The sequence below is a fragment of the Protobothrops mucrosquamatus genome, unplaced genomic scaffold (genome assembly GCF_001527695.2).
Source record: "Protobothrops mucrosquamatus isolate PMUCROS unplaced genomic scaffold, P.Mucros_1.0 scaffold45, whole genome shotgun sequence".
In the NCBI taxonomy this organism is placed as follows: Eukaryota; Metazoa; Chordata; class Lepidosauria; order Squamata; family Viperidae; genus Protobothrops; species Protobothrops mucrosquamatus.
Window position 1 is genome coordinate 6,001,061 of NW_015386427.1, and position 20,148 is coordinate 6,021,208.

Sequence of the window (20,148 nt, forward strand, 5' to 3'; positions counted from 1 at the left end):
CTTAGATTGCCCTGGTACATATGTTGACCAAAACAGGACACATTGTACATGACTTTATTTGTAGATCACAATTAATTACATGGAAATTACAAATGAATATATATATTGTTTTAGAATCAAACACAAATATAGGATTATCTTCATATTTTGCTATTAACAGCATTCTCCAAGGCTTTGGCAACTTGGTCCACATTTAGGTTATTCAGTGACACATTCTTTTCTAGGCCAAAGGCTGTAAAAAAGCAAATTTGATTTAAAAAAAAAGTCTTATAGACTTCAAAGATAATTCTAAGATTTCAAAAGACAATCGTGTTTTTTAATCTACAGTTCTTTTATAAGTGAATTGCTTACCTAAAATTTGCTAATACAACTTAGAGAAAAGCCTATGGGGATAAAATATATATGCACAGTACTGTTTTTCTAAAATGTTTTCAGCTGGCATTGAATGGTATGAGAGAGAAAAAAGGCTTCTCCTAAAGGATACATAGATGAAGATATATTTTCTTTGTGATGTGCCAGCAGCACTTTCTGTAATACAGATAGTCCTCGACCTACAACCATAATGGAGCCTGCCTATTACGGTCACAAGTATAGAATCATAGAATAACAGAATTGGAAGGGACTCTATACCATTCCAGATAAATAGTTGTCCAATCTCTTGAAAACCTCCAGTGATGGAGCAAGCCTCTCCACTGATTGTTCTCATTTCTCCTTAATTCTAGGTTGGATCTCTCTTTAATAATCTTCCATCTGTTTCTTCTTGTCCTGCGCTCAGGTGCTTTGGAGAATAGATCAACCCTCTCTTTTCTGTGACAGTCCCTTAAGTATTGGAAAACTGCTATCATGTCATCACTAATCCTTCTCTTCACCAGACTAGATATATCTAGTTCCTGCAACCATTCAACATACAGTTTAGTTCCAGATCTCTAATCTTCGTTGTTATTGTTGTTCTCACTCTTTCTAGAGTCTCAACATCTTTTTTGTATTGTGACCAGAATGGGATGGGACATAGTATTCCAAATGTGTCCTACTAATGCAGTATAAAGCAGTACTATCACTTTGCATTATCGTGATACAATCCCTCTGTCGATACAGCCTAAGACTGCACTGGCTTTTTTGGCAACTGAAGCACACTGCTGGCTCATATTTAACTGGTTGTCCACTGGAATGCCTAGATCCTCTCACAGTTACTGTTTTTGAGCCAGGTACCACCTATTTTATACCTGCGCATTTGGTTTTTCTTGCCTAAGTGTAAACCTTTTTTCATCACTGAACTGCATTTTGTTGGATAGGGCCCAGTGTTCAAATATTCCTTCTGAATCTTGAGTCTATCTTCCAAGGTGTTGCCCCTCCCCCTTGGTATTTCCTGCAAATTTGATGAGTTCCCCTTCCCCTTCCTAGTCTAGATCATTTATGAAGATGTTGAAGAATACTGGGTCTAAGACAGAATCTTGAGGTACCACACTGCATACTTCCTTCCATTTAGATGTAGTTCCATTGAGCACTACACATTAAGTGTGGTTGGTCAGCCAGTTGCGAATCCATCTGGTGGTGATACTGTCTACCTCACATTTTTCAATCTTACCAAGAAAGTAGGCTATGGTCTACTATGTCAAATGGCTTACTGAAGTCTAAATAAACTATGTCGACAGTATTTCCCTGATCCAGTAATTTAGTCTAAATTAAATTAATTAAACTTAAATTTTGCTCTAAAGGCAGTCAGATAAATAGCAATTAACTTTCCAAGAGCTCAGCTTCTGCCCTGCCCATTTGCTTCACATGTTGTGCTCTAGCCGCCTGAACATTTTGACCTGAGATTTTTATTCATCTCCTCAATGCAAGTTGCAGAAAGATTTTGTTTGCTTCTTTCCTTTACTCTTCAGCCTGGCAATCACTCATCAATATAAGTAACCTACAGATTTTTGTCACCCTTTTTCCAGGCATGCAGTAAATTTGGCAAATGGGATAGTTAAAAAAGATCGAGATTGGAGGGGGGGAGTGAAAGATCAACAAATCCCCCCAGCTTTTTAATTTTTTATTGAAGACATATGGGTTTCTGGGGGAGGGAGGGGTTAAGCAAGGGAAAGGTTTTGAGATGCTCCTTTGAAGCTACTGTCTTTGCATATAGGCACTGATTTCCCCAAGCCAGGAGGCATTGGGAGCAGGCCCAAGCACTATGAGTTCCCAGTGGGGTGGGATGGGATGAAAGAGGTGGGGGTATTGCAGCATCTTTGTGATCAATTGTAAGGCTGAATGACCATCATAGTGCTGCAGCTGCTGTAGGTTTGAAACAGCATTGTATGTAACTTTGGGGGGTTCATAACTTCAAAACGATGTTAAGTGAGCTGTCTATCTCGAGGAGTGCCTGTAGTCTATACACAACTCATTTTCATACATTGTATTTATATATACTCTATTGCCTATCTTCTTGGTGCATACAATGCCCAGAATATCAACCGATATAAGCTGGCATATCATGCTATGACACCAAAACCCAAGATGCACAGAGTATATATGGCATGAGTGCAACCTCTAGGATTTTTTAGCTGGCTTGTTAAGCATATTATATGAACACAGCCAGAGCTGAAATTCACATGTCCCTCCTAATTTTGCTTCACATCAATTGTTCAATTTTCTCTAAACCAGGAATTTGGACAAGTGAGAGATCAAAATAATAAAAGACTATATCTAGGAGTATAGTCTACCATTTATGAATCACAGAAGGCCCTTTTTAGCTTGCAATACTCATTGCAAGCAGAGAATTTCTCCCATTCCCATCTAATTCTGAAATCTATCCTGCTTTATAATTCAACTAGATTGTACAATTTTAAAAAGATCTATTAATAGGGATGTAGGCAAATATATTCGCTCCACAAAGACATTACATTTTACTATAACAATAATACAGCACTTTTGTTCAGTCAACAACTTTATCATTAGTCCATACAGACCTTATTTTCACTGCCTTGTACTATATTTTGATGGTCAGATTTTTAGAAATAAAGATTCAATGTCATCACAATTTGTTATACAGTTAGAAGAAAGATGCCCCCATAATACTGGTAGTAATTATTTTTCCCATTACAGGATTAAAATCCTGTTTTCACATATTTATGGAAGGCAATAAAGAATCGTGATGAACTGACATCATACATTTCAAGCATTTGGCCATTGGAAGGTCCATTTAATTAGACAATTGATAATAGAAAATCAGCCTCAATATAAATTATGAGTGACAGAAATGTTTCTATGAAAATGTAAATTGAATACATTATATTTAGACATTCTTAGATTCTTAAAACATTATTTTTAAAATAAATGTTGTATTAGAAGATAAGTAAAAATTCTGTAAAAGAAACAAACAGTAGCATCTGTTTTTGTCTATGATTCTAACAGATTTCCCATTCTGCCAATTGTTCTATACAATATTGGCACCTGCCAATTTTTTTCCTCTCTGTTGCAAGGATGTAAAATTCAATGTAGGTTTGTTATATATTATGTAATAGAATTAACACAAAAGTCTCTATTGAATCTCTACCTTCTGTTTGTAATACTATATATTTCTTTTAATACATTAAGCCAACATGTGCATATATTCTGTTGGCATCAATTGTTTATGTGAAAATAGCCTTGACTTATAAACAACTGCAATTCATATCTGCAGAAAAACCTCCCATTTTTAACAATAATATCTTTCAAATAAAATGTTTTGGAGATAAATAACAAATCCTGGTGAGTAGATTGAACAAACTGTTTCTATTGTGCTTGCAAAAGAATATTTTACATAAAATCCCTTTCTAACTCACCATATCTAGCCCAAAGCATAGGATGAACATTGGAGCACTCTCTGATCAAGATGGGGAAGTTTGGATTTGCCTTCTTCAATGTGACATAGTGTTGTTCAATGAAATCTCTGCAATACATTCAGTTCAAAAATGTTATTCCATTCAATTACCAAAACTACAAAAAACGTGTATTGATTCATATCTTACCCAGTTTTGATTAACTTTTAATGTTCAATGTTTTACTTTAATGTTTTATATTGCTGTTTTTATGACATTTTAAGCTGCCCTGAGTTTCTCAACAGTGATATGGGTAGCAAATAAATTTAATAAATATTAATTACACAATATGCTTGTCGGAACCCATTCTTTTGGTTGGGGGGGTGTTCTGTTCTTTTCGGTTTCTTTCTGTGGGTTCTGTCATTCTCCTGGGGGGAGGGGGGAGGCTCCAGGGAACACATCTTTTCTCCTTTTTGCTTAGCTACAATGTATCCTCTCTGCCTGTCCTATCATGATTCACCCTTAAAAGTTCCTCTGCTCTCTGTATTGTAAGGAAATCAAGATTTGCTTTAACCCCGTCTGCCTTGAAACGTAAGGAAGGATTAGGATCAACCCCTCCTGGGCTTTCTCCTACAAAGCTTAATAGCAGCCCAGAGGGCACCTCGCTATTTGCTTCCAGCCAGCCTATCCACTTAGCAACTCCTAAGCAAGCAGCCAGAGCCAGCTTCTTTTTCTGAACCGCCAGGAGCCACTTCTGAAAGGAACCTTTGTTTCCTCCGATACCTTGAATACCAAGTACCTCCAGTGCTCCCAGTCATTTACTCTGGGACGGCTCCCTCGTACAGCCAAATATACTGAAGCGTACTAAATGAAACCTATTCAAATGCCCACAATGCACCACCGCCAAGCTGGGCAATGCTATCCACATTTTAGCCCGCGCGATGCGCAACGCCAAGGGATAAGCGGGACAGCTTCCATGCCCCTCCACAAAGGGGTCCAATAAGATCCCTGCTCGCCTCTCCACCTACCGGACTCCCTGACTAGCCGCCGAGTTTTGGCAAAGGTGGATCCGAATTTCCTTAAGATTCTGGCCAAGGTTGCCACCAACGGTTCGGACAACTGCGGCGGCCGCCATGGTGACCGCCAGCCCCAATGTCCCGCGGGCAGTGGGCGTTGCTGCGCCTTCGCTGTAGCCAATCCGGCGCTTAGCAGAAGACCGACGCTTAATGACGCGAACAGGATGAAAAGCGCGCGAGGTGTTATGGGTAATGAACACATAATTCCCTGCCGCGGCTTATAGACCTATAAATGTTCGAAGAGATACAAAACTTATATTTTTTTATTGATTTAAATCTGTTTCTGGCTGCACAAGTTCTGGACTGAAAATGTATCACCTAGAATCATCGGGCTGGAAGGGACCTTGGAGGTCTTCATCACTGGAGGTTTTTAAGAAAAGACTGGAGAGCCACCTATCTGAAATGGTATAGGGTCTCCTGTTTGAGCAGGGGGGTTGGATTAGAAGACCTCCAAGGTCCCTTCCAGTTCTATTCTGATTGATTGTTCGTTTAGTCCAAATCCCTGCCCAAGGCAGGAAACCTTATTGCATTTCGAACAAATGGCTGCCCAATCTTGAAGACTTCTAGTTATGGAGCACCTATAACCCCAGAAGGCAAGTCGTTCCACTGATTAATTGTTCCCAGTGTCAGGAAATTTCTCCTTTGGATCACTCTCTTACTAGCTTCCACCGATACTTTCTTGTCCTACTCTCAAGTGCTTTCGAGAATAAGTTGAACCCCTCTTCTCTGTGACACCTCCTCAAATACTTGAAGAGACAGCTATCATGTCGCCTCTACTGCTTCTCTTCGTTAGATACTAGAAGATATACCTTACCTATCGTTCCTGGAAAGGTTCAGCCTCCAGACCCCTTAGCATCTTTGTTGCTCTTCTCTGAACTTTCTGAGGTACTTCGATCTAGGGATTTCTTCTACGCATAGAAATCAGCGAAAAATTAGAAGAGCAGCGATGGAACGGCTGATCTATGAAGAAACAAAGGCGGCAGCACAGCGAGACCAACATTTTTATAAGCAACCAAATATTTTTAATGAGAGATCATTGAAAGAAAGGCTAACTTAATTCTGAAACTCAACCCGGAAATAGCCTATCTCGACAAGTCTATAATTGAACTATATCTTATCTCTAAGCTCCCAGGAAGTTGCCGCGCAGTGCACTAGGGGGTTTAAGGGGCCTTCCCTGCGCGGTGCCTTGTGGGAAAGAGGCAGAGTTCGGTGGATTGTTGTTTGTCACTTCAGCCGGATCCGTTTATATCAAGAGAAGCGACAATGCCGGAACGAGACAGTGAGTGTCACCTTAAAACCTGCGGGGGATGAGAAGGAGTCGGTGAAATGCCCTCGGGCTTCTTGTTGCTTGGCCTCCCTTGTCAAATGAAGGGCCAGCGAATAAATGTTCGGAGGGATCTGGGACAGTCTGCCGCCCCTTCCCTGTTTTATTCCTGAGTGGCGGGGGAGGGGAGGCTGGGAGGGGGGTCTTTTTCCTTGGCTCCCTTTTGATGGATACAGTAAAACAATCCCTAATGAACGATGGACCCTCTCCCTGAAAAGAATGGACGATCACAGAGCGGGTGCTTTTCGATTTTAATTGCAGCTTGGAAGAGAGCTTTATAGCAGGGGTCTTCAAACTTGGCCCTTTTATGACTTGTGGACTTCAACTCCCAGAATTCCTCAGCCAGCGTGCCAGGCTAAGGATTTCTGGGAGTTGAAGTCCACAAGTCATAAAAGGGCCAAGTTTGCCTACCCCTGCTTTATGGAGTCAGATGGGCAAAGAATACAGTACTCCGATGATGGATTGTTATTTATTTGTGATTTGTTTGCTAAATTTTTGTAAAACATGCCAGATTTTTTCCTAAATTACATATTCTGTATTTTGCCCTGTGCTGTACTATATTAGATATAAAAATGCTAATTTTCAGTGGGGAAATCTGAGGAGAAAAATGAAGGGAAAAGCAAGAGTTACTTACATGAAGTATTGCCTGTTCAATTACAATTTCAGAATTGAATATGATCACCATCGTCAGTTTCTAATTCTTTTTTATATAAATATTTTTATTAAGTTTTTATAATTACAAATCTTTAGTGCTTAATAAACAACGTGTTGTCTGGGTTCACATATTTAACATTAATAGTAATACAACTTCCATTTCTACTCTCTACTCCATTTTTCCAGCTATTTATAGAAATTATCCCATGTTTGGAAATATTTTGTATCTTCTTTCCTTTTCATTTTCAGCGTGAGCCTATCCATTTCTGCACAATCTAAAATTTTCCTGATTATGTCTTCTTCCGATGGCGTTTCTTCATTTTTTTTAATACTGTGCAAATGCAGTTCTCGCTGCTCTCAGTTTCTAATTCTTATTATTTTACATTTTTAGGGACTGGTGAAAATCAAAGTTTTGTGTTTGATGGGAATTTTTTTTTACTCTTTTATATTTTAATTTACCTCTTGATTTTTATAAACATGGCCAGATTCTTAAGCATGTATATCTTGTGGTTCTGTGGGATTTACACACATGACTTTTGGGAATCTCTCCTTGTTTCTTCTGTCTTCAAGGAATCCTGAAGTGATTCCCAATAACTATAGGTATTGCAAATGATCATATTACTTTGTGCTAGTCCCTTGATTTTACTTGCATAGAAAATAATGGGGAAAAATTGAAACATTTCTGGTACAAATTCCGAGACACAGATATTAATATTCCTACAGATAATGAATTATTATGTACAAAATAAAAAGACCAAAGTATTGTAAAGAAAAATTCAATTGAGGAGAGGAGTTTATATTTGTGAACGTTGAAATTTGGAAAAATTAAGATAAAGAAGAAATAGTTTCTGTCATCGCTGTATCTTCCTGCTGGGTTTCACAGAATGGTCTGTAGACTACAAGAAAACTAATACTGTTCTGGACAAGTACTTTCTTGAATCTCTTAATTTTCCCACGCTGTTAAAGTACCACTTTGGAACTAGCTGAAAATCAGTTATATATCAGGTATTTCTTGATATTATTTCTTTGCAGATATTTTACTTCTGCAGTAAAATGTCACAAAAGGTTGTTTAAGTGAAATGCATATTTATCTTTCAGATATATTATGTTTACTTATAATTCTTTTTCTAGGTGAGCCGTTCTCCAACCCTTTAGCCCCAGATGGCCATGATGTGGACGATTCTCATTCTTTTCACCAGTGAGTAGAGCTTTTAATTTTACTTTAAGATAGAGCTTTCAGTATTGCAGACCAGTGTACTTTTGATAATTAAATAAAATACCACCTGACCAAGCAAACAATAAGGGTGCAATGGAACTATAACATTCTGATTTTTTTCTATATCTTTCTCGTTTTTCTGACCAATTTTCATGCTATAATCAGTGGGCAAATCATGAGACATCACAAAGTAATTTTCTCACTAGCAGGGATTGTGGCAAATCTACCGTATGTACAATACATGGGTATACTAATTGAATATTATATAGGGGCGTTTAATTTTTCTTAATAAATTATGTACTACAAATTGCACATTTTTGCAGTATTTCAAATGCTTTAATTTTTCTAACTTTTTCAGAGTCATTTGGAGTCAGCTGGCATACAAATTTAATGAATAATGATACTTATACTTATTCTGTTTTTATGCGTTTTTGTAAGCAATTGTTTTTGTGATAGGTCTAAATTGACCAATGAAGACTTTCGTAAGCTTCTTATGACTCCGCGGGCAACACCAACATCTGCACCGCCTTCAAAATCTCGCCATCATGAGTAAGCATGCAATTTTTGTATTTTTTATCAAAAATATATTTACCAAATACATTTTAGCTGATGCATAACTATCTTGTATTAGTTCTAACTTAATTTCATGTTATCTATAAAACAAATACATGTTTAACTTGTATACTGAAATAATTGAAATACAGACCCACAATAAATGCTAAAATCAAGACTAGGCTATTTGAATAAATAGAACTTGCAAAATTCACAAAATGTTTTGTACATTTTATCCATGTACCAATCCTGAAAAGTAAAATTTATTACTTTCTACAAACTGCCTACATGATGTTATTATTTTGAAAGCATTTTTCTTGAAGGGATTTAGGGTTGGTTCCCTCTGAGGTGAATAAAGAGTAAAACTTCATTATTGCTAATATTTTTTTGAAATTAGAGTTTAAATTTTATTGCAGTTTAATCATAGGATATTATGAACATTTTCTTGTTCTTTTTAGAATGCCAAGAGAGTACAATGAAGATGAAGATCCAGCCGCTCGCAGGAGAAAGAAAAAAAGGTAATAGGGACTGGTTCCTGAAGTTTCCAAAAGAGTTGATGTATTTTTGAACTGGAGGAAGAATCATATTGCTGGATAAATGGAGCTAATCGTTTTGCATATCTTTTAGTACTTAATATAAGCACGAATCAGACAATATATATGTTATTTCTCTGTATGAATAATGTAGGCCTAGGTCAGGGGTGTCAAACTGCCGGCCTGCGGGCCGGATGCATCATAGCGAAACCATGCCCACCCCATTGTCGGCAATGGCAAAAAAGTCACGATATGTCACGACATGTCACATGACGTTGTGAGTTTGACACCCCTGGCCTAGGTTAAGGATGAAACAAAGGAAAGTGGCAATCAGTATTACTGGTGTTAAAAAAGTATTCTTAGAATATTGTGGTTTATTTGCTTAATATATTTTGGCTTTTTTTTCTTTTTTAAAATGTCAGCTATTATGCAAAACTACGCCAACAAGAAATTGAGCGAGAGAGGGAATTGGCCGAGAAATACAGAGACCGTGCCAAAGAAAGACGCGATGGTGTCAACAAAGATTATGAAGAAACAGAACTAATCAGTACAACTGCCAATTACAGGGCAGTAGGACCCACTGCAGAGGCGTGAGTACAGTCACAGTTACTGCCATTCTGACTTGGAGTACAGAGCAGTGCTTATCTTAAAACATTTGTTTTTGTTGTACTAGGGATAAATCAGCAGCAGAAAAGAGGCGGCAATTGATTCAGGAGTCCAAATTCTTGGGTGGTGACATGGAACACACCCACTTGGTGAAGGGTCTGGATTTTGCTTTGTTGCAAAAGGTGAGCCAGATAATGCAACAGTGCATGTTAAGGAAGTTCTTGCCCTTATTTGTGCTGCTGCTGTACCTAAAAATATTCCATCTAAGTTATTTTTTTGTAATTTTTCCTATCTTGGGTTGTAATGTCTCCTCTTCCCAATTATATCATTGCAGAAATTGTTTGAAATCAAGAAAAATCTGAGAATTTGTTCAGGGCTTTCAAGTCACTGTTTTTCAGTGGTTGCTACGAAAGTATATTATATCAATTGCATATTTTGCATAGAATGCATACATTTCATGTACGAAATACCTGCATTAAACATCTAAAGTAACCTTTTTTCCCATTTGCCACTATTTATTTCTCCCCCTCTCCTTAACCTTCCATGCCTTAGCAATCCTGAGGCAGGGAAGAGTACTTTTTCTTGGTTGCTAATAACAGTAAGTAAATACTTGCTCTTGAACAAGGCTATTATGCAGGGAGATATTTTAAACTTCCTGTTAAGTTATGAAGTTTTTTTCCCTGCTGCTCATAACAGTGGAAAAACAATGGTGGCTGACCAGCTGGGTGCTAGTGGAAAACAGTGGATTCAGATCTGCAGACAGTGGTGAAGAGCTGTTGGGAGCCAGCAATTTGTTCCTATTTTATCTAATCTATTGGGAGTCTATATTCATAAAATCATACCATTTTGAAGAAAATGTATTTCTGGTCAGGTACGGGCGGAGATTGCCAGCAAAGAAAAAGAAGAAGAAGACCTAATGGAAAAGCCCCCAAAAGAAACTAAGTAAGTAGAGATAAGAGAGTTCTGACCGATGAACTTTTAGACTGAAAAAATAGTAGCCCCACTACTCTCATGTATTTCATTGCTTCCTTTCTAGGAAGGATGAAGATCCTGAAAATAAAATTGAATTCAAGACTCGCTTGGGTAAGGTTGTTCAAACATTTTATTTATTTAATAGATTTACATTCTATCCCCCCCCCCAGGTGCATGTGGTAACATATATAATGCCTTCTTTCCATTTTTTTCTGTCCAACAACAAGCCTGTGAGAGTGACTCATCCAGAGTCACCCAGTGAACTACTGTGTTTGAGAGTGAACTTAGATCATCTCAGTCTGTCCAACAGTTTACATATTCTTTACCTAGAACACTGATGGCGAACCTTTTAGAGACCGAGTGCCCAAAATCCTCCCCGCCCCGCCTCCATCGCACCCATCCACAGGGAGACCTACTGCCTCCATGGCCCGCTGCAGATTACCCAGGTGGCTCTGTAGTGCCATGGTGGCCATGCCCTCCGCCCACACCCCGCAGCATCATCTGCGCATTACAGGGCTCAAGGGCGGAGTCTTGTCCCTGCTGCCCGGCTGCCATGTCCTTGGCTGCGCTGCTCCACACGGGCCGCGGCCTGGGACGACTCTCCTCTGGGGGGGCTGCTGGTGAGGGGGACGCAGGGGGAGGCAGAGCTGGGGCGATGGCGCACGTGCCCACAGAGAGGGCTCTGAGTGCCGCCTCTGGCACACGTGCCATAGGTTCGCCACCACTGACCTAGAATAAGATGTTATGAACATGTACTCGGAGCAAGTTTATTCTGACTTTATGTGTTCTTAAATAACCTGAGGATGAAAGTAGATACTTTTTTCTAGTCTTGGTTTTATGTGGTTTGAAGAATGGCTGATTGGAGAAATGGCTGCAGTATCTTGGTTCTAGTTCTTACAATATCATAAATCATACTGTGGTTTGTTTAGCTTAATATAATATTGTGTGAATAGTGGCATATTCATGAATCCTCTTTTTTGCTAGGCCGTAACATCTATCGGATGCTATTCAGGAACAAGGCATATGAGCGGAATGAGCTCTTTCTGCCAGGGCGAATGGCTTATGTGGTGGATCTTGATGATGAGTATGCTGACACAGATATTCCCACAACCTTGATTAGAAGTAAGGCTGATTGCCCAACCATGGAGGTAATTGACCTAATTGCTGTGGTTGCTTTATGAGCAAGGCAGTCATATATGAGCTATCAGGGTAGTGATTCCTGTGATTTATTCTTCTAGGCCCAGACCACACTGACTACAAATGATATTGTAATTAGTAAACTGACTCAGATTCTTTCCTATCTGAGGCAAGGCACTCGTAATAAAAAGCTCAAGAAAAAGGATAAAGGTAAGCATATGTTTTTAGAATTCAGACTTGCATATCTCATTTTCCATGATGAACAGCATTAAAAAATGAACATTTTGTTAACATTTGATTAATGTCAGAATGGTAACGGAGTACAAAACGTAGATTCTACATTGCCCTAAAGGTTGATGTTTCACATTAGTATGAAAAATGTGTTTAAGATGGAGATTATTTCTTTTTCAATCTGAAGAATAGACACTTGCATGATCAAAGAGTGAAAAGATTAACATAAGTTGGGTACCATATCATATAAAAATGCACCATTGATGAAATACTACAGACATTTGCAAAACCATATGTTTATTTCCTAAAAAAATAATATCCCATGGGTACAGAAGTAAGTGTATTCTGATTTGCTATTTGTAGGGAAACTGGATGAGAAAAAACCCCCAGAGGCAGACATGAAGTAAGTATATGGCTATGTCAAGTGCTTATCCTTCAGGGCTGGATCCTTCTCATTGTATTTGGAACTATATTCAGGAGGCTGCTGCATTCTTGCATGGTCTTCAGTTTGGAAAGAACAGACAAGTGAACTAATTTGGCTTCCCCTTCAGGATGCAGGGGCTGAATTGTTTAAAAAGGAAGATATTACACCTTGGGAGCAAAAGTGTTTAATAAAAAAGAATAACTTGTGATAAGTAATTCTCCAGGCAAGATTTTTATGCCATTTTCTGAGACTTAGGTGTTTTTTTTTTATCTTTTGCCTTTTTAATATGTGCTTGTCTGATGAAAAGTATTTTTGAAGATATTGGTGATTATGTACCGACTGCGGCAAAAGTGCCACGAGAAAAGGAACGAGAGAGATACAGGGAACGGGACCGAGAACGGGAGAGAGAGAGAGACAGGGAACATGAACGAGATCGTGAACGGGAGAGAGAAAGGGAACGTGAAGAGGAGAAAAAGAGGCACAGCTACTTTGAGAAACCCAAAGCTGATGATGAGGTAAGCACACATCTCTCTGTCCCATAAAATTAAGACTTTGTCAGGCCCAAAATTCAATTAAGTTTAGTTCTTTACTTCAGGGCTTTTCAACCAGTGGTACGGGCACCACCTATGGTACATTGGCACCTGGCAAGTGGTACGCGACCATCCTAGAAAAGTGGTAGCGGGCGAGGGGAATGAGCTGAACCAGTGGCAGCACCGCACAAGCCTGAGCGAGAGATGGCTGGAGCTGCAGGGCTGTCAGGGCTCAGCGGAAACGCCAGGATCAGTGCCGCTTTCCAGCTGATTGGTGCTTCTTCAGGACTGTCAGGGCTCAGTGGGAGCGTCAGGATCAGCGCCAGGCTCCAGCTGGAGCTCAGCGCTGATCCTGGTGCTTTTGCTGAGCCCTGAAGAAGCACCAATCAGCTGGAAAGCAGCACTGATCCTGGTGCTTCTGCTGAGCTCAGAAGAAGCGCCGATCAGCTGGAATGTTGAAGCATCTCCAGGGTCTTGTGATTTACATTCAGATGCTTGGCAACTGATTCATATTTATGACGGTCACAGTGTCCCAGGGTCATGTGAAGTGACCAAAACCTGCTGCAACCACCCAGCAGACGGGGGGAATAAAAACCAAACACTCCCACCCCACTCTCGCTGCCAATCCTCAACGGAAATGCTCACAACAATGAAAACCTCGGATAGGAGGAAGAGCGCCGCCAGGTGGGCAGGCAGGTGTCTTGCTTGGCTGTGGCTTGGGGGGTACTTTTTTCAGTGCCATTGTAACTTTGAACAGTCACTAAGCGAACTGTTGTAAGTCAAGGACTACGTGTACTTTATCACCTTTTTCCTTTTTTTTTTAATGTGTCATCAAGTTTTTGACCCCTTGCTAGGCGACTGGTGGTACTCAGATATTGCAATATCCTAAAAGTGGTACAATGGGTGAAAAGGTTGAAAAGCCCTGCTTTACTTGCTTACACCTAATGGACAGGATCTTGTCAAACTAAAACTATAACTTTCTACCTTACTAGATGTATCCTAAGAGATTCTAGGGTGTGGTTACCCTAAGCTCTTCCCCCCCCCGCCCCCTTCCCCATCCAGTGTGGGATTGTGCAGTTTCTTAATCCTGTCCTCTATGTGGGAAAGCTCTCTGTTGCCAAAACACTCCCCCACTGCTCTTGCAGGTGACATTCCATCACAGATACTGTGTTTTTGGTGGCTCTTCATCAGGACTATGTTTTACCATTATAAAACAATTTTGAAATCTTTTGTAACCTTAATGAGGCTACAATAATTAAATGGAAACAGTGAATTTAATTGAATATTTGTGCAAAATTGCCAGTAAAATTGTAGAAATAATGGTCTTGTAGTATTTTACTCTATTCTCAAGTAGTTCTCAGATGCTAGTTGCAAAGGTACATGAACTTTTGGCTTCTTATCAATATTTGGCACGTGGGGACAAAATTCTGCACTATATGCATCTTTTAAACTAATCAAACATAGCTTATCATGTTAAGTAACTAGCTTTCATTTTGATTGTTTATTTTGAGAGTAATGTGTTCGTTTTCTTTTCTCCATTTAGCCTAATGATATAGACAAAGGTAAGTTCTTATGTTAAACTTGATTTAAAAAACTGGCTGCAAGCAGGAAAAATATGATTGCTAAACAAAATATCTGTGCAATTGTAGATGTAAGAAATAACTTTTATCTCAGTCATTCAATATCACTAGAGATTTATCTCCATTGAATATTTAGAAAACCTAATACAGTATGACTGGAATTTTTTTTTTTAGCTTGATGATTAGCCATGCTAGAAAGATTTTTAAAAACGTATATTTTGGTTTTTTTGTATGATTATCTCCTTATTTGTGGTAAATTTAAAGGCTGGTTTACATATCACAATAAGCCAACAATGGCTTTTTTATATCCCTTAAGTTTTGGAGTAGCCTCCTGGTTTAGTGGTTCCAATCTCAATACAGTAATGGCACCCAATCAAGAGGATCTCCTATGATCTCCTCTTAGTTTTCAATAAGATTCAGCTGGAATATAGTATTATTTCTGTCAGGCTGGTCAGTAATTTCTTTCTTCTTTTTTTCAGGACCTGGCTCAGCCAAAGAGTTGATTAAATCAATCAATGAAAAGTTTGCTGGTTCTACTGGCTGGGAAGGGACAGAACCATATCCTTTACATCTGTATACTGAATGAGGGATTCTGTATAGCGTTTAGCAGCTGCTATAGGGTTTTTGGTAAAGCATTTATCTTATCCAGAAATTCAAATCTTCATTTAAAGAAAATACTTTGCTTTTGTATCTTGGGAAAGCCCCAAAATAATACCAAGACTTAAGGTGACATTTGGAACCAGAATCTCGGTTTTTCACTGAAGTAGTTGTTAAGGGAGACCGTACATGACTGCTTTGCTCAATGACTGCAATCCTGGCACTCCAGGTTGTAGTAAATAAGCAATCTTGCAAGTTGTTAAATGGAGGAGTCCCAGATAAGGAATACAAGGGTGCCTCAGGAGCGGGGGAGGCCCTAGAAGGCCTGTGCAGGCCATATGTTAGTTTGGGCAGGTGCTACAGTGCAGTACAAAACCACAACCACTCCAGGAAGTTTCAGCCAGCCCAGGCCAGCCTTACAATGCAGCATTCAGTAACAGCGCCAGTATTGGTCCTGAACTAGAGTCGTAGGGTCTTCAGCAATCTTGGCCTGCTGCCGCCACCCCCGAATTTCAGCTTCAGCCACAGTGTTGTCGCTGCTGTTGAGAAATACTGTCTCAAGCCCCACACTGGCCTGCCATTCTGCACGCTACTCACCTTCAGTTGTTTTCCCCCTGCTGTTTTCCCCCAGAATGCCAGCATAGAAAAAGGCAGTAGCCATTCTTGTAATACTTCAGAAGTTTCTCTGACTTTTTCATTTCCCACATCATGGGGCCGATTGGTGCTGGATGATGGTGGCTGCAGTATGGGGCTTGAGATAGCATTTCTTGATGGTAGAGGCAGCATTGGGGCTGAAATTGAGGTCTAAGAGTGGAGACAGCTGGCTGAGACTGCTGAAGGCCCTAACCTCTATGTCAGAATTGTACCATGAGGCGTAGGGCAGGTATTGGGGGACATACATGGGAGGGGGGAGTTACAGTGCCCATGCGTTTGTAAGTGTAGGTGGGTTGCCACACATCCAAATTTTGATCACGTGACTGCAGGGATGCTGCAACAGCCATAGGTTTGGGCACAATTGCAAGTCCCTTCAAAATGATAATTTTGAATTATCATTGTATGAATGTTGTTTAAGTTAAGGACTGCCATTATATATATGTTCTATGGAAATATATAGAAATAGTCCTTGCTTAATGACTTAGTGGCCGTTTAATAAATGACAGACACCCCCTCCCCTGGCAAAGCTACGTATAACCCAGTTCCAAAGTTCTGACTGTGGCATACCCTCCATGGTCACACGATTGCATTTTAGGCACTTGGCAACCAGCACACCTTTGTGGCTGGTCACAGTGTTCTACAGTCATGTGACCACAATTTACGACGTTTTATGCCTTTTCGTCCAGTTTCCAGCAGAAAACACCCATAGGTACATAGTGATTTGCTTAACAACCACAGTATCCACTTAATAACTGCTGTGAAAAAAGTCATAAAATTGGGCCAGTCTTAAGGGTACCTTGACTTACAACTGTTATGACTTAAGATAGACATTCCGGGCTCCATTATGTTGAGAACTACCTATTGTTTCCAGTGGAGTGACTGGAAGAGATACTTGACTCCAATGAAATTGGTATGATTGTTACAAAAGCTTGTAAGAAAGAAAATATTGATCTGAACAGCTTAAGACCTTTTCAGTATTCTGCTTGGTCTCCCCATACGGATTCATGGTGCTTGCTTATTAGGTAGAGACAGTCTTGTCCCTTTCAGACTACTTTTGTTCCTTATCCTTTAATACATTAAAAAAAACTGAAGATAAAAAGCAGTTGGGTGACTTCTTTGGAATGCTAAACAGCTATGCTGAATGCTACCCTGCAACGTAAGAATATTATTTATTCATCATTCAGAGGACTACTGATATAGGAACAGAACTTAACATCAGAAAGTTATCTAAATTTTGGAATAGTGGGACATAAATTTTAAATTAAAAAAAAACATTCAGACCAGGAATATGAAACCTTTTTGGCTCAAGGACCATGCACATTTTCTTGGCAAATAATTTTGACAAAAAACATTTATTTATTTAAAATGTCAGGGCCAGAAGTTGATAGGGCTAAGTCATTGTCATATGCACAAACTTGGAAAAAGTTTGGCTTTACACTAAAACATTAGCAGAATCTGAAGTTAAATAGTTTGAAGATATTCAAAATGGTCCTGCAACTATCAGCCTGTGCACACACACATACACACACAAATATATTTTCTACTCAACTGAGTAGCAGAGTAGTGGACTAGGAAAATATAACTTTTTTGAAATAATCTATTTCTATAGATGGTGACTGAAGTCCAATTTTTCAGTTTTAGATTTTATCATGTATACTATAGAATCTATAAACTAAGCAGAGAATTCCAGATTTGTTACTGCTATGTTTCAAACTATAATTTTGAATGGGATTGTAGATACAGTTACTGCCAATTTTGTGTTTATCTTAGAATGGATGCCATGGCTGTGGATAGTGATGAAGAAGTAGATTATAGTAAAATGGATCAGGTATACCATTGATAACTTTAAAATAAGTATTTTTGTATGTTGTAATAATTTCATAATGAGTCATTTGGAATCTGTATACTATTAAAACTCTCCATGTTTGTGTGTAAACTTTAACTGGGCAAAATAGTACATCATAGGAGATACCTCAAATGGACTAACTTATAGATTGCACTCAAAATTCAAAATCCTTACTCTCATGCAACTGAAATTTTGCAAATTTTATGACATAATACAAAACGTCATAAACCACCTCCTATGGTCAATTGTGCTGTACAGTTCAACATGGGCTATTTTCAAAGCAGATACATCTCTGAATAGCTCCCTAAATATTTAAGTTTTTTTCCCCTAGTGAAGGCAGTACATTAGAAGCTCTGCCATTGCAGAAAGCATTGAGGAATCTGATAAGGAAATAGATCTGAAAAGCTGACCCAATGGATCAGGGTTTGTCTAGTATATATATTGAAATTTTTCATAGGAACCTGGCAGCTTTAATTTTCTAGCTTTACTTGCAGTTGAATAAGGTGCTATAATGGATTTTACTATGTGAGATAAAATATTTTAATGCTTTCTTCTGTATAATGTGTGTTCATACCCACTGCAAAAAGGAGAAAAGTAGCATAATGGATAGTCTAGAAACTTTATTCTTGGAAGCTAATATTTTTTGTTTACTTTTTCAGCAGCAAAGTTAGAGATTGAGTATGCTAATATATGGAGCATTCAAAAACAGTTTCATTTACTTTCAGCTTAAAGTGGTACAGTTCTTTTTACTACATAATTCTACTTCATTTGTCTTTTTCTCCTTCCCCAAGGGAAACAAAAAAGGACCTCTGGGTCGTTGGGACTTCGACACACAAGAAGAATATAGCGAGTACATGAATAACAAAGAGGCTCTACCCAAGTGAGTTTGCAAGTTGTTTTTAAGAGTAGGAAGATAGATGGTATTATATAGGGTATATTATTTATAAGTAATAGGATTCCAGAAAACCCTTAAGACCTGTCTCTGTCCCCAGGCTGAGGGTTAACATGGTACAATATATTAGTTATACCCATGTCATATTATTTGTCTTGCACTGTTTGTTGTTCTATTGTTTCAGTCTCGGCTGCCTATTTATGTAGTTTTTAACTGTTTTACTCTTTATATGGATTTTATAGCCCACCCAGAGGTTTCTGGAACGGGCAGACATATTAAGTCAATTAAATTAAATTAAAATTATTATAATTAAATTCCTACTACATTTTGCAGAATGCCTCATAAGATGCCTCATATAACAGAACTTAGATCTCAGTTTTTTGCATCAGACTAGCTGAATCACAAATTCCCCATCTGTACTTGTTCCTCTTATTTTAGAGCAGCGTTCCAATACGGAATCAAGATGTCTGAAGGCCGTAAAACACGTCGTTTCAAAGAGACCAATGACAAAGCTGAATTGGATCGGCAGTGGAAAAAGATTAGTGCAGTAAGCATCTTAAGCTACATTTATTTAGTAACATTTGTTTTGTCCACCTTGGGTAGTAGTTTTCTTTACGGTTTTGTACACACGCCTTACAGGTTTTAAGATTTGGAAAGGATTGTGTTCTGCTATTTCATTCAGTTTCATGCATAGAAATATGCTATATTTTAGGTCCTTTCATTTCCGTGTCGACTTCCAATCAGATTGTGACACCTTTTAATATCTAGTTTATGATCAAAATTCTGATGCCTAAATGTTCTCTTTATATTGTGGGAGCAATCTAAACTTTTTCATATGTGCTGATCTATTTAATTTTTGTGCTATTCACACAATCTTTTGCTTGAAAGTTAGGCACTCCAAAAAACCCAAATGCTTTAATGTCATATCCACAATACAGTGATTGTATTCTCTTTACAGATCATTGAAAAAAGAAAGAAGATGGAGGCTGATGGGTTAGTATAATTGCACATGAAACGTTAACGTGATATGAAAAGTACTCTTGGAGCCATCTCTATGTCTTATGTGTTATCTTATATGTATTCAGCAAAGTGCTGCTACTCATTTGTGGCAGGAGATACATGTGTGGTCTGAAGAATGTTAATTACTTTACCTTCTGCATTTTTTGCTCTTAGATATGGTTTGTTTTTAGTACTGTTATGTTTTTTTCTGTGCGTGGTTTCTGCTAAAGTGCCCCATATTACAGTATTTTATATAAATGTCTATAATTTCAGGGTTGAGGTGAAGAGACCAAAATACTGACGCTGCCAGGAGGCTTTGATTCCTTCAGTTGTATTTCAAAAGCTCAGCTCTAGTGGAGATTTGATTCTGATGGACTAGTCACTGGAACAAGCCCACCTTGCTTCCTGCTTACATATGAATATGAAGGGCAGCTCCTGATTGCAACGAAACTTTTTAGATGCTTTTTTCCTTCTCTGCAGCTCATGTTCCCCAAGGGCTTGCACTTTGGATTTGTACTGCAATAAAAACTGCTAAAATGTTAA

The 20,148-nt window shown here is 38.7% G+C and overlaps 2 protein-coding genes across 2 annotated transcripts; one reads left to right on the forward strand and one right to left on the reverse strand.

Annotated features, from left to right (window-relative positions):
* Positions 1-40: 40 nt before the first annotated feature.
* Positions 41-4,949, reverse strand: NDUFA2 (NADH:ubiquinone oxidoreductase subunit A2). The gene is made up of 3 exons (XM_015811600.1): positions 4,811-4,949; positions 3,807-3,913; positions 41-232 (listed from the first exon to the last, which is right to left on the reverse strand). The coding sequence occupies exons 1-3, from the start codon at positions 4,915-4,917 to the stop codon at positions 141-143; spliced, it is 306 nt and encodes a 101-aa protein (XP_015667086.1). The 5' UTR covers positions 4,918-4,949; the 3' UTR covers positions 41-140.
* A 1,063-nt stretch (positions 4,950-6,012) lies between these two features.
* IK (IK cytokine) lies at positions 6,013-20,148 on the forward strand. Its single transcript, XM_015811598.1, has 20 exons — positions 6,013-6,137; positions 7,968-8,034; positions 8,509-8,601; positions 9,063-9,122; positions 9,560-9,727; positions 9,811-9,925; positions 10,615-10,685; positions 10,780-10,826; positions 11,700-11,863; positions 11,954-12,062; positions 12,447-12,486; positions 12,815-13,022; positions 14,581-14,599; positions 15,097-15,175; positions 16,944-17,024; positions 17,639-17,696; positions 18,506-18,594; positions 19,045-19,153; positions 19,565-19,599; positions 19,879-20,148. Exons 1-20 carry the CDS (start codon positions 6,122-6,124, stop codon positions 19,904-19,906), a joined length of 1,656 nt encoding a protein of 551 aa, XP_015667084.1. The 5' UTR covers positions 6,013-6,121; the 3' UTR covers positions 19,907-20,148.

What these genes read in the sequence shown, in the direction of transcription:
- NDUFA2 (XM_015811600.1), bottom strand. Translation starts at nt 4,917, where the DNA reads ATGGCGGCCGCCGCAGTTGTCCGAACCGTTGGTGGCAACCTTGGCCAG. An exon ending in GCGGCTAGTCAGGGAGTCCG is followed by an intron (nt 3,914 to 4,810) that starts GTAGGTGGAGAG and finishes AATGTATTGCAG; the next exon opens with AGATTTCATTGAACAACACT. An exon ending in TATGCTTTGGGCTAGATATG is followed by an intron (nt 233 to 3,806) that starts GTGAGTTAGAAA and finishes GCTTTTTTACAG; the next exon opens with CCTTTGGCCTAGAAAAGAAT.
- IK (XM_015811598.1), top strand. An exon ending in AAGCCCCCAAAAGAAACTAA is followed by an intron (nt 10,686 to 10,779) that starts GTAAGTAGAGAT and finishes CTTCCTTTCTAG; the next exon opens with GAAGGATGAAGATCCTGAAA. An exon ending in CCCCCAGAGGCAGACATGAA is followed by an intron (nt 12,487 to 12,814) that starts GTAAGTATATGG and finishes TCTGATGAAAAG; the next exon opens with TATTTTTGAAGATATTGGTG.